This window comes from Myiozetetes cayanensis, unplaced genomic scaffold, assembly GCF_022539395.1.
Source record: "Myiozetetes cayanensis isolate MyiCay16 unplaced genomic scaffold, myiCay2020 scf4, whole genome shotgun sequence".
NCBI lineage: Eukaryota > Metazoa > Chordata > Aves > Passeriformes > Tyrannidae > Myiozetetes > Myiozetetes cayanensis.
In genome coordinates, this window is record NW_026087631.1 from 29225577 (window position 1) to 29240101 (window position 14525).

Sequence of the window (14525 nt, forward strand, 5' to 3'; positions counted from 1 at the left end):
GTGCATCTTACCTAGACTGCTGGTAAGTTCATCTAATGTGATGGCACACGTTTAGAGTGGAAGTAACTAAGGAAGAGCTATGGAAGTAGATGTAAAAATTAAGCCAAAATATGAATTATGAGAAATGTCCCAATTTTTATTATTTGTAGTAGTAGTAGTAGTATTACTTTGTTGTTATTATTTTGTTATTAGTCCATTGTAGGATGAAAAGGAGTCGGCATCCTTTGTTTCTTACTCAGTTGAGCAGTTCAACAGCCGTGATGGATTATTTGACAGTTTTTAAGTGCTTTAAATGTCACTGCTCAACCACAGTCAGCAACTAAGCACTACCCAGCCACTCACCTGCTCCCCGAGAGTGGGATGGGGGAGACAGTAAAAGTGAGAAACTCATGGGTTCAGATAAAGATAGTTTAATAAATGGTAAATAAAGACAATAATACTAAATTATTAGTATTAATAGATAATAATATAGATGATACAAGTGAAGCACAGTACAACTGCTCACCACTTGCTGACTGATTCCTAGACAGTCCTTAAAGCAGTGGCCCCCCAGCCAGCTTTTCTACCACTTTATATGCTGAGCATGATGCCATATGGTTTGGAGTATCCCTTGGGCCGGTTTGTCTCAGCTGTCCAGGCTGTCCTCTCCCAGCTTCTTGTGCCCCTCAGCCTCTTCCTGGCAGGGCTTGAGAAACTGGAAAATCCTTGACTTAGCAGAGGCACCACTTCAGCAACAACTAAAACATCAGTGCATTATCAACATTCTCACACTAAATCCAAACCACAACACTATACAAACTACTGGGAAGAAAATTGGCTCTATCTCAATCAAACCCAGGGCATAAATCATTTGGAATTCTTAGAAGTGGAAATCTAGCTTAAGTGAAAGCTGTGAGCTCAGTGCAAATACTGTATTAGTGTGTCACATACAGATGACTGATGGTTCCTTTTGATCTCAGAAGCGGAGCGTACACAGCTGTGACTTTACACAGCTGGTTTACAAGGCTAAAACGGACAAAGAACGAGTGTAAAACTGAGGTTTGTACGGCAGAGATACAGGCTTTGCAATTAGAAGGAATGAGAGATGAGTACAAATCCATACTTTGCCACTTTGCCACTTCGCCTGTTGCCAGCTAATAGGGATTTGGGTAGAGTCTTGGCAGTGTGGTGCCCAACATTCCCCCCAGTATCTCAGTGAAACACTGTGTATTGTTGTCTGTTGTACTTCCTACATTAATTTGTGCAAGTCAATGCTAGTGTCTAGGTGACAATCCAAAAGACAGCTCTAAACACCATACAAGTCAGGATGGCTGTTTTGAAGGCCACTTGTCAGCTGCTCTTGCGGGGCACCATTTAACACAGATTGAAACATGTAAGCTAAATGTGGCTTTAGAACATCCCACATGCTGTAAAAAAGCTACTGACACTGTTTATAGGCTTCTGCCTTTGAGATGAACAAAAGTGATGCTTCTGCTGATTCACAAAGAACACCATGTTGCTGATCTCTGAAGGATGGGTATGAGGTAGTGCTTCTTCTGAAAACAGTAGAAAACTGTCTCCTTATGTAGAAAACAGGATTTTGGATTTGGGATTTCAGTTAAAACTGAAAGGTACTCTATGGATTTAAAATCAGAGAGTCACAGAATGGCTTGGGTAGGAAGGGACCTTAGAGCTCATCTAGTTCCAAGCCCCCTACTGTGGGCAGGGACACCACTTGCTTTGATGTATACAGTCTTTTAAAAGTGGCATATACCAAGAGTAACAGTTAACTCTGCATGTTGAAGTTTCATGGTAAGTAAATACCAGTTTTATGAAAACTAAATGAAGGAGAGCATTATTTTCTCTCTCTGCTGTGGAACGTTCACTGTTGGACAGACCTAGTTCACAGCTGTCTGTTCTTCCAACTTGAGTCACATTTCATGAAGCATATTTCTATAGTTGAAAGTTGTTGGCTTTTTTCCCCAGATCTTACATTTTACTTATTAGTATCTTTTTGGAATCATCGCTTATAAAGATGATGGAGAAAATCCTTACCTTGTCCCGTTCCTGTTCCTTTCAATGAGCATTGAATGAAGAAAGATTTCCCTTTACGTCCCATTTCTTTCTTCTGTGTTTTATCTGCAGTTCAATACAGAGCTTATTCTACTAATCCAGCTGAAAATACACCCCCTCCTGAATGACTTCACTAGTCCCATTACTATATAGGTATGGTTAGACTATGCAGTGTTGCCTCAGGTGAGAGAAAACTGAACATGTAAGCTGGGTCTGAATAAGTATGTATCTGTATGTGACACTTCCAGTAAAACACACAGACTGTGTCACCTCAAACCATCCAAATTTTCTTGGGCTCCCACTTCTAAATGCAGGGCATCTCCATTTTCCCAGGTGAACTGCTGGAACGTGTATCACAATCGCCTTGTATTTCTATTCCATATTTGTACAGGGCTTTTGTTACTGGGTTGTCTTGTTTGGGGGTGGGTTTGGGGGGGAGGGGGATTGTTGTGGTGTTTTTTGTTACTTTTCTTCCCCAGACACCATTAACAGTAAAATAGAGTCTGAATAAGGACACCTGACTTGCTGATGACATTGTATACAGTGGGGGAATTCTGTGCTTGAAATGTGTGTAGTGCAGTGGTCATTCCCCACCCCTTCCACTCAGCAGATGGAATAACCTCACCAAGTTATACACAGCTTTCCAAGACCAGTATCCCTGCTGCTAACCAAAGGCATTATTTCCAGTCTTGACATTTTGCTGCAGATGTGTATGATCCCTGTCCTCACCAGCAATTATCCCTTCTCTTCATCCTGCATTTAAGTGTTTAAAAGCTGTCAGGTTTTGAGTGCTTCACAGTTCCATTTCTCGAGGTCAGAGATAGCAGATATTCGGGAAGCACATGCAGCTACAACGTGCCTGAGCTGGAATGCTGTGTGACCTACTTCTGTCTCTGAATTCCTCAGGCTGGAAATATGCAGAATGCAACTTTGAAATTTATTTCTTATGGCACTAGAAAAAAATTCAGTGAATGGATGCCATATACTCAATGAAGTCATTCTGCGGTGATGATGGGGATTGACAGGTCTGTAACCAGTGCTTTATTTCCAGCGTGCTGGTTTCGAGATACTGCGAATTCTACCACCTGTGAAGGAGACTGGTATGTAATAATAGCATCTGCAGAGTGGTCAGTCATGTATGCCGTATCATCAAATCTGTAATTCCACAAACTCAATTTCTGACAAATTTTCAATCATTTTTCCATCTGAAAAAGGTGCAGAAAATATTTTTTGTTATTTCCACAAATACTGTCACAGTCTGTGTATCTTGTGTTACAGAAGTTTAAATACTGTTTTAAAAGATAAGCCATTAATCCAGTATGTTGGTATTAAAAAGCTCTGTTTTCAGAGCTTTTTTGTATTAATTCAAATTAAAAAAATAAAATGCAACTGTCAGATAAAGCATTAAATACACAAAACCTTTCTCAGTGTCCTGAACTAGGTGGACTGGGAGCAGTCTTAATTTGCAAGTGGTACTGTGCCACTCACAAACTGCAGCTGTGTCACTGCCTTAAACAACGTACTGTCAAAGCAGCATTGCTCAGGGTGATGCAACAGAAACTGGTCTGCAAATTAAATGAGAAACTAAAATCATTACAGAAATCTAAGGGCGAAAAGAACACTGTGAAGTAACATGGTTGATGATGACTGTTTCATATTAATGGTCAGATTAAGATTAACGTGCTCTGCATGGAGACACAATGGCAGCTCTGACACTTTTTAGGTCTTAGGTATCTCAGCAAAAAGTCATTTAATAGGCAAGTGTGTGCATGCAGTGGAGATTTAAAAGAAAAATACAGGAAATCCATTACCAAACTACTATTAACAAAATGAGAACGTTTTGTTGCTAAACAACAAAAAATAGCTACAGTTATTTGTAATAGATTACCTCTTAGGAAGCTACGCTTGACTCTGTATCAGCCAGCTTGATGGTAATCTGGAGATAACCCTCCAAAAATCTGTAGTACTGGACAACTATCATGTCAAAAACTTCCTTTGTAACTGGCACACCTCAAAACCTTTTTTTTTTTTCAGCTAAGGAGCTTGTTGAGTCGTGTTTGTGAGGTGCTGCAAGTTACTGACTTGGTCCCAGACAGCTGCAGGCACCTTTTCAAAAGCTTCATCTGCTGAGGCCACACAGTTCTGTGTTTGTAATACTTTGTACAGTGTATTCACTTCTGACATACTGAGAGCAAAGACAAAAGACAACTGCTCATCAGTCAAAAGGCTGAAATGACAAATAACTTCTAATCGGGGCCAAATGCCTAATTTTCTGAATCTTCTTCTTTCTGAAGCTTCTCTGTCACTCTCAACTCAAACTCAAGTTTTTGTGAATGGTACTTGTAGTTCTTCCCTGGGAATACCACTGTGTTGCAGTGGGTCTCAGCACCCTCCTCTTCAGGATTCATTGTGGGGAGCTGGATGTGTTGGTGGGAAAAAAAAGGCAAAAAAAACCCCACCACCAGGGATAAATATTGAATAAATACCTTCAGTTCTTTGTCCTGGTACATAGCTGTTGCATGAAGTTTAACTGGGGAGTGTAACAGTGCACAAAAATGTGCCCTGTGACTGAATGGCTGAGACTGGCAGGGACCTCTGGATGTCATCTTTTCCAGCCACCTGCTCAAGCAGAACACCTACAGCCAGATGTGCAGGATCATTCCCATACAGCTTTTCAGTGTTTCCAAGGATGAAGACTCCATCACCTCCACGGGTAACCTGTGCCGTGCTTGGTCACTCTCACAGGGTGGAGGAGTTTACTGATGTTCAGAGGGAACCTCCTGTGTTCCAGTGTGTGCCCATTGTCCCTGGTCCTGTCACTGGGTCTTGCTGGAAAGAGCTTGGCTCTGTCCTCTTTGTACCTTCCCTTCAGGTGTATATACACATTGGTGAGATCCTCCTGAGCCTTCTCTTTTCCAGGATGAGCTGCTCCAGTCCCTTCATGATCTTGGTGGCCATTTCCTGGACTCTCTCCATTGTGTCTGTGTCTTGTCCTGAGGAGCCCAGAGCTGGACCAGCACTCCAGGTGTGGCCTCACTGGTGCTGGGGGGCAGGATCACCCCCCTGACCTGCTGGCAACACTTCTGGTAATGCAGCCCAGGAAACCATTTTCCTTCTTCATCACAGGAGCACTTCACTAGCTCATGTTCAACTTGGAGTCCACCTGGGCTGTCCTGACAAGCTGTTTCCCAGCTGGGCAGCCCCCAGCCTGTGCTGGTGCCTGGGGTTGTTCCTCTCCAGCTGCAGGACTTTGCTTTTCCCCTTATTGAACTGTCAGCCCCTTTCTCCAGCATGTCAATGTCCCTCTGGATGGCAGCACAGGCCCTGCTCCCAGTGTGGCCAGTGCCTGTCACCCAGATCCTTACTGAAGATGTGAGACAGGAATGGACCCAGCACCTGACCCCATAATTTTTTCATTAAGTTTTAGCCTATTTTTTCATTTCATTGCACGCGAGGCTGTGCTAATTCCGAACAGGTATTTCTTCGCGTTTCTGAGACGCTGGATCAGATGGGTTGTTCTTGGGTTGAAGCACCGCCGGGGCGCTGTGAACGAAGCATTTGTTGTCCCCCACCGCCACCCTCTGGGATTGTGTTACATCGATTATTCAGAGTGTTTCCCTACACCCCGGCTGTTCCCTCACAGCCGCCTTCCCGACGCCATTCCTGGCGGAAGCCGCGCGCGGCCCCGGGCGGGGCGGGCGTGGCGCCTCCTGACAGGCTGCGGCGCGTGACAGGCAGCGCCGCTGGCCAATGAGAGCTCCGGGACGGGCCCTGGGGGCGGGCCCCGCCTGCGAGGGAGGTGCTTCTGTCATGGCGGCCGCCGCCGCCGGCACCGTGTCCCCGGCTGACAAGGAGAGGTACCGCGGGCCGGGGGGCGCTGGGCTGGGCTGTTTGCCGATGTTTCTTTGCTCATGTGTCACTTAGGGTGCAGAAAACGTGGGCGGAGCAAGGGGTGGTGGTGAAATTCCTGTGGAACAAGGGGTAGTGGTGGTTGGGGTGATGGTGTTCGTGGGCGGTCTGGGGAGTCGGTGCCGAGACTGGAATTCCCGTGCTGGACCCACGAGAACTAGTTGGCTCATAAAGAGCAAGCAGGGAGGGAAACACCCCTGGAAAGGAAAAAGGGGGAAATACCAAGAGCTGAGGTGGTTTGGGCTGGTTTTAGAGGCAGCAAGGAGCGTTTCCTGAGAGGCAGAGACAGTCCTTGTCCAGCTGTGTGAACATCAAACGATTTACTCACTTTTCCTTATTTCCTTATGCCCTCATAGGTCCTTATCCAAATAAATGCAGGCGTTCTTCCGCTTTTTTGGTCTCACCTAGCTGGCATTTCAATTGTGTAATAAGTGTAATTGAGGTTCTGTCAGCCTCATCCCCCGTACGTCCTTGACAGGTTTAAATGTACTGCAAAATCTTGATCAGGTTCCCAAACACAGTTTTTCGATGACTTTATAAATTTGCCCCAAATCTGGGTTGATCTGTGTATGAATAAACAAAACCAGAGTAAAAACAACAACAACAAAACAACCCCCCCAAATACTAACAAATAATCAAAACCAAAACGCACACAAAAAACCCCCACCGTCAGAAAAGCACACAGAAAGGCAGAACTATAGCAGAAAAGAACCCTGTGTCTTCCTTCTATCAGGAACTTAGTTAAATATTAGTGTAATGAAACCATTTCAGGAAACGTTCTTTAATTCTTTTGGGGGAAAGATGTGTGTACCCTGCCAGGTTTTAGGGGTGTGAGAAATGGGTCAAAATGTCCTGTTTGAGCCTCTTTTTTTTTTTTTCTTGTAATAGGTAGTGCTACCCATTGTACACACAGTGCCCCAAAAAGTGGTGTCGTGCAAGGAACATCTCAGCCAAATGGTCCCGCAGTGCCTATGATAACTCCAAGTGTGATTTTGCAACATTTTATGAATCAGCCTAGGGAAAATAAATGGTTGTTCTTATGAGAACTGCTGTGTTATAGCCATGAGATTTATTTTTTGTTTTTACTAGGAAAATACTGCATGAATAATGAAGTAGTTGACGTCATTTACTTAAACTCGCTGTTTTCGCTTCCTAGATTCATCTGCATTTATCCAGCATATTTGAATAACAAGAAGACGATAGCAGAAGGAAGGAGGATTCCTATAGACAAAGTAATTTTGTGGGTGGCAGGGAAAAGGTGTTTTGTTTTGCTATGCAGTATTGTGTAGAGAGCTGGAAAATGTATCTCGGATCTCTCCGATCCCCCATAGCATGGAATTTACACTGTTTGAAGATAGCCTGGTGCCAGCATGTGAGTTTAGGAGAAGAGCGCTGGGTTGAAGTGTCTGCTTTCAATGTGAGCAGCACCTTGGGCAAACAGGTGAATGAGGAGCTTAATGCTCTCAATTTCGGATACAGGTAGTTTGCCAAATTTGAAAGCAGTGCAGAAAAGAATAGTTAGCTAATGATTGTTTTTCAGAGACTATGCCTTTACTCTGGGTCCTATCCCCTCTGCTGCTTTCCAACTTTTAACTTGAAATGCATGTGGCACATAAACTTGGTAGTTATTGTTGGTTTTAATCTGTCCTGAAATAGTTTTTCATCATTTCACTACTTTATAATAATACTAACAAGCAGTGCTGGGAATATAAAGGACTTTTCTCAGTGCTTAGAGTTCCAGGGTTTTTTGATAATAGTTAAAAATAAAATCTTTCTTGAGCATGCAAGTTACCAATCAAAGATCTAGAAATTTTCTGTTCTTTCCTCCTTCAATCCTTACTGTGAGTTTGCTGATTCACAGCTTTTGGTATTTTTGTACATACCATAACTGTTTAATTAATTTAAATTACTTTTCCTAAGCAATTCTTTTGCTTTCTTCCCTGTCCTTATTAATCCTGTGTCCTCTGTTTTCTGTTTCCCAATGTCTTCTCTCTCCCTTTTCTTTTATGTTTTCTAGACCATAGAAGCACTGACAGATGACTTCTAGAGTAGATGTGTCAGTATGTGCAGTATCTTCCCTGTCCCCATCTGCTTCTTCTATTTACAGAGTACAGAGTGGGAAACTAATAACTATTGTTATGTAGGCAGATCATTGTTGAAAACTAATTAATTGTAGCCCATTGTTCCAACAGGCTGTTGAAAATCCCACATCTACAGAAATCCAAGATGTATGTGCAGCAGTTGGATTCAATGTGTTATTAGAGGTAATTTTCAAAAAAAGCCCCCCCCCAAAAAAAAAACACCCAAAACCCCTAAAACAAACAAACAAACCTGGGATATATCTCTGTTTTTTCATTATACATTTCCTTATAGACAGGATAACTTGCACTTGAGAAGTTTTGTTACCAGCTTTGCTTGCTTTGAATGATAATTGACCATAATCATGGAGTAAATGTTGGAAAACTGATGCAAGTTAGAAATATCTCAGATTTCATAGATAATGTAACTTTTAAGCTTATGGAAAGATTAGTTCTGTTTTACTGTCTTTCTGAAAAGACTATACTGGGTGTTTGAAAGTGTATCAGAATAAAAAATAATTTTGCAAGCTGCAACTCTGCAAATTAAGCTTTTAAAAAGGCATGTTTTTAATGAAGGTTGGTTACCTTTGCAATGACTGTATTGTACAGGAGTAGGATTCTGATGCTTGGAGTCTTCATAGCTCTTTGGAGTTACATTTTAGCCAGAGAATGTTAATTTTTTATTACAATACATGCAAATAATTTGTTGTTCATAGGGAATGAGTCTGGATTTCTAGAGAGGTAACTTCACAGGTTGTTTCCTGAAGTAATTACTCATTTAAAACAGTGTTGAATTTTCTAAGAAGAATTTCTAAGAATCTCCTCATCTAGGAGCGTTACTGGTATCCAAAAACCAGCACAAAACCACTTTGCTTTTCAGAAGCAGTTGAACAGAGCACTGTAGAACAACCAGTACCACTGAGAGACCTGTGATGTTTGATCAAGAATGAAGGCTATGACTGTCCAAAAGCAGTGACTGTGACCTGTGACTTGCTATTTCTAGGTGTCCAAAGGGGTTTGTGGCTGTAGAGATGAAACAAAAACCTGTGTCCCTGCAGTCCAGACCTCTGGGGAAGTAGAGAAGTCCCTGTAGCAATTTATTCAGAATTGCTCAGCACCAGTGCCTGGTTGCAGCAGTGCCTCTGAAACAGTTCCATTTTCCACTGCTCATTACAATAAGTTTCTCCTTTTGCATGACAGAAAAATAAGATGTATCCTAGAGAGTGGAACAGAGACGTGCAGTACAGAGGTAGAGTACGAATCCAGCTCAAACAAGATGATGGCAACCCATGTTTACCTCAGTTTCCAACACGTGAGTAGAGTACCTGGGTTTAGGCACTTCTCCTGTTAATAAACCAGAAAGACTTTGTTTATTTTATGTTACCAGTTTGTTTAATTAGTTTTAACTTTTATACATTCTACAGCGCTACATTAAATCTCTTTGCCTGTGTAAGTCAACTAAATCAAACTCTCAATACTGTGGGTATTGAGAGTTTGTAAAATGATTTTGCCCTTGATCCTGCAGTTTCTTCAGCAGTGTCATAGCAGGGGACTGACTATGGGAGATGTTGTGTGATTGCTATGTGGAACAAAGCATCTATTCAGTTTTGGCTTACTGTTTTGTTAACATTTAAAACTGAGTATTTGGTGTTTAAATGGCTAGATTCCACCTTTTTTCTTAGGTTGCACATACCATCTAGGCATCAGTGTGGATGCCAAATTGATAAAATACAGTACTGAGTTCAGTTGAGACTTCATAAATTAATAATGAAGCAGCTGCCCTTAACTAATTAATAGAAATAGTTCATCTTGAATGACAAATAATGCAGTATTTTTCATTTTTCCTGAAAATGAATCCATATGCGAAAGGGAAGCAGTATGTGTCTTAAGGAAAGAGCAAGACTACTCCTGAATCTAGAGTAGCATAAGAGTGCTGATAGTCCAAAGGAGATGATTTAAAAACCATATTCCTTCTGGAGGACAGCAGTGCCTTTCTAAAAATGCTTGTAGCTTTTGCCTGATCATTCTGTCCCAAGTATTCTGGGCCAGTAAGAGGTGAAGCGAAAGAGTAGCAGGAAGGTTGTAGATACACTAAAGATTGTCAGGTTATATGCCAGTTCCAGTCTGTGGGGATATTTCTCAGTTCTGTACTTTCTTCTCCCTCTCCAAGAATTTTTCACAAGCTGCTTGGTACCCAGGGGAAGGAAGCAGAACTCCTGGGCTTTATACCCAGTTTAAGTGAAATCAGACGTGGGGCTGAAGTTTCCAAGTTTGAAAATGCTGCTGTTCTTAACGTGTGAGGTGTACATTGATCTCTCCCTGTAATTTTAGGTAAGTCGGTGATGCTGTATGCTGCAGAAACCATTCCCAAACTGAAAACAAGAACTCAGAAGATGGGAGGTAGTGATCAAAGCCTTCAGCAAGGAGAGGGAGGCAAGAAAGGGAAAGGAAAGAAGAAGAAGTGAGCTCACACCTGACATCGCTGTAACATTGCATAGCTGCATCTAAAACAAATGCAGATGGACATGTTGCTGCAGCTTTGAAGTGAGAGATACAAGCAAGAAATAAAGAGGGGAAGTTGAATAGAACTGCCTGCTTTATCAGAACTGGAATGCATTTAGCTGCCTTGTGTCTGTGTAACAATAAATCTGTTTTCACACACAACCTGCAAGTCCAGAGCTAAACACCAACTTTTAAAAGTGCAAGAACATAATCAGGTGGGGTGGGTAGGAGAATTAGTCCTTCCAGAAGAAAGATGCAGCTTTTAAAATATAAGTAAATATCCTTATGCAGACCAGATACCTGAAAACTGGTTGCCATAGTAAACCATTTATTTATGCTAGTGAAGCAGTTGTCTTAATTCTGTACTATTCCATATTAGGAAGAAATTTTACACTTTGAATAGTGAGGCACAGGTTGCCCATACACATTGTGGATGCCCCATCCCGGGAAGTGTTCAAGGCCAGGCTGGATGAGGTTTAACCCCAGCTGGCAACTAAGTACCAAGCAGCCCCTCCCTCACTCCCTACCCCCAGTGGGGAGAGGTGAATAATCAGGAAAGAAAAAAATTTATGGGTGTAGGTAAGAACAGTTTAATAATTTAAACAAAGCAAAATATAATTATAATAATTAAAATACAATACAATAATAAAAATTATTATTAATAAAAATTTTTAAAGGGTGGGAAAAAACAATACAATCACTCACCACCTGCTGACTGATCCTCAGCCCATCCCCCAGCAGTAATTAGTCCCTAGTGGCCAGTTTCCCCCTGTGGTATGGATGGCCGTTGACCAGTTTGGGTCACCTGTCCTGGCTTTTTGCCACAGTTTCTCACTGGCAGAGCATGAGGCACTGAAAAGTCCTTGGCTTAAGGGAAGCATTGCTCAGGAACAATCAGTGTGTCACAGCTGAAACAAGGACAGTAGGCACCTCTTACTCCATATAATTTATGTCATGCCAGGTCCCACACTTCCCAATGCACCATCACTTGCCTCCCTTTGAATTTGTATACACCAACAGATATTATTCCCATAGTCTGTGGACCATCCCCATAAAAGTCCATTGATTTCATTTAGTCTGTGACCTTGGGCTCCATTTGTCAGAACAGTGTTTCAGGCAGGAAAGGTGGAGTGTAGTGCTAGGACTCCATCAAAGTCCATTCTCCGTTAATGTGATGATGGAAGTGGTGATAACCAAAAGATGAGTCAAGTTCAGATCCCCAAATTCAGCCTGTCACAGACGGGCACCTCAGTGTGGTGATCGGCATGTAGCCACCACAGAAGGGGTAATTCACAGTGTTACATAGTAATTAACATCATACAGTTTAATTCATTGGCTTTGAGACACACACCGGACTTCTCCATCTTCCTGTACAACCCACCAAGTGCACCCAAATTTAGGTTGGGCAGGGCAGGCCTGACTGGCAGATCCCTGAGTGTTGAATAGCCAGGTGGCCTTTGCTAAATGTGCATCCCAATGTGTGAAGGTCCCCCCATTCATTGCCCTCAGCGTGGCCTTTAACCACCCACTGCAACCTTCGACCTTTCCAGAGGCTGGTGCGTGATAGGGAACATGATATCACTCACTGCCACGCTCTTTGGCCCAAGTGTCTGGGGTTGTTCTGGAAATGAGTCCCATTGTCTGACTCGATTCTTTCTGGGTCACTGTGTCTCCATAAGGCTTGTGTTCCAAGGCCCAGGATGGTGTCCTGGATGGTGTCCTGGAGCACAGAGGCAATTTCCAGCCACTGTTTCCAGTGGTTGCTCCCTCCACTGTGAGCACGTGGCACTTGCCTTGGTGGATTTGGGGTAGCGTGATGTGATCACACTGCCCATGCTCCCCGTATTTACATTTCAGTCATCACCCACCACACTGGAGAGGCTTCAGCCACTTGGCTTAATCACACCCCATGTTTCACATCCATGGATAACCTGTGCAATAGTGTCCAAGGTCAAGTGCACTCCTCCTAGACCCACCCAAATGTTGCATCAATGTGAGAGTAGCATATGTTCCTTAGAGGATTAAAAACAAGCAGGTCAAGATAGGAAGTCAAGTTATGCTGCAGGTCTGCCCCCTTATTCAGCACCCTTCTCATCTCAGTTTCACCCCTCAGTTCCTGCCCTGGACTGAAAGTGCAGACAAGACTTCTGTAAAATGCAGAAATACTGCAACTTTTGGGCTCAATGCTATGAATTAAAAAAAAAAAAAGTTTGAGGGAAAAACTGTTTGATAATGGACGTCTTTTTATTTCACCTGCTTTGCTTTGACAGGTTTCTGTGAGGATTTGCTTGTGCTGCATCAGGCACTGTGGCCCGTGGTTTCCTGTAGGTGGCAATATTAACAAAGATATGCATAAGTGGGATTTACTCTCCATCAAGACAGGAAGAATATGGATTTTGAACTAGTGTCCCTTCAGAAGATACTCGTCTAGTTATTTAAAAGTATACACTTGTTATTTCCCTTTTACCTAGACAAAGATTAAACATTTGAAATGGACATGTGAGCTCAGAATCCTTGTAACAATCCTTATCACAATTTCTGTGTCAACAGTGGATGGGAACCTTGACACTGAGCATTAGGGAGCTCTGAAGATACATGCAATCGATGAAGAAATTATTTAAAATGAGAATTCAGCACTGTTGGGAGGTAGATGGTTTGTTCTTTCAGATGTATAGCATGTAACTGCTGTAGCAAAAGCACAACCATAATTATTCCATTCTTAATGGAAAGAGAGGAAGCTCTGAAAGGTTATTTTGAAATGTGTTTTAACTTGGTGACAGTGACATGGGATCATGTGTAGTTCTCAACCTTCAGCCATGATGTAAATGTCTCAAAAGAAAACAGAAACATGTCTCTGCAGAAAACAGCTGTTCTTAAAAACTTGCCTGTGTGTACATCCAGTTCCCTGTGGGTGTTTAACAGAGCCTTTTGGCCAGAACTCCCTTTTGGGGCAGCAAAATATCCCTTTTTTGGGATATTTGTATGTGCTGTACTTGAGAGTAGGAGAGATGTTGTGGCTCCCTTGTTTCCTTCTCTGTAGCTGCAAATGTAGCTGTAGCAACAGATGTAGTGGAATGGAACAGAATACACTATTTCAGTTGGAAGGGACCTAAAACAATAATCCAGTTCAACTGCCTGATCACTTCAGGACTGACCAAGAGTTAAAGCACCATATTCAGGGCATTGTCCAAATGCCTCTTACTAATGACAGGTTTGGGACATCAACCACCTCTCTAGGAAGCCTGTTCCAGGGTTCAACCACCCTCTTGGTATAGAAGTGCTTCCCAGTGAAATGGGAGCAGGGAGTGACTAGAGGAATTATTCATAATAATTTTAGTTGATTCTCAGACTATTTGAAGACTTGGTAAGACTAGAAAATGAGAAAAAGTTGTGAGGGTTTGACCTGACAAGTATTAAACCACTTACAAGAATTTCTATGCTTTGTTAATTATCCTGCTTTGGTTCGAAGAACTTTCATTTTATTATCACTGTTGGTGATGTTATCCTTGTGGGGGTCTTTTATGTTTTTCTGACCTTATTTTTCTTCTGCTGAGCTTGGAAAAGCAGAAGAAATGTCCTACTTACAGTGGTAACAGAAAGAACTCTAAGTGTAACAACACCACTGCTCATCAATAACTGTGCAGCATTGTTTGTTTAGGTCATTTATAGAACACTAGAAAACCAATGGGTGAGGAGAAAACATCAAAATCTAGGTATTTTACAATTTTTCCTCTCTACATTTCTCAAGGACACTAAACTTGGATGATTCCTCAGGTAAGCCAGACTATGAAGCCTAGAAAGAGGCAGCTGCACAGACAGATGCTTGTGGTGCGCACTGTTCGGAAGAGATCTGCATTCCAAACTCTTTTGATAAGGCCTGATGTTCTCAAACTGCTGCCTAAGGTTGCCATGAAGCAGAATTACTTCCCTTGGGCTTTTAGAGAGGTTTCTACTAGTTCCAGAGTGATGAAGTTTTGGGGAGGG

The 14525-nt window shown here is 42.4% G+C and overlaps 1 protein-coding gene across 1 annotated transcript; it reads left to right on the forward strand.

Moving 5' to 3' along the window:
* The first annotated feature begins 5826 nt into the window (after window positions 1-5826).
* On the forward strand, window positions 5827-10700 carry SRP19 (signal recognition particle 19). Its single transcript, XM_050328464.1, has 5 exons — window positions 5827-5909; window positions 7118-7193; window positions 8154-8225; window positions 9240-9351; window positions 10371-10700. The coding sequence occupies exons 1-5, from the start codon at window positions 5863-5865 to the stop codon at window positions 10502-10504; spliced, it is 441 nt and encodes a 146-aa protein (XP_050184421.1). The 5' UTR covers window positions 5827-5862; the 3' UTR covers window positions 10505-10700.
* Window positions 10701-14525: the final 3825 nt, after the last annotated feature.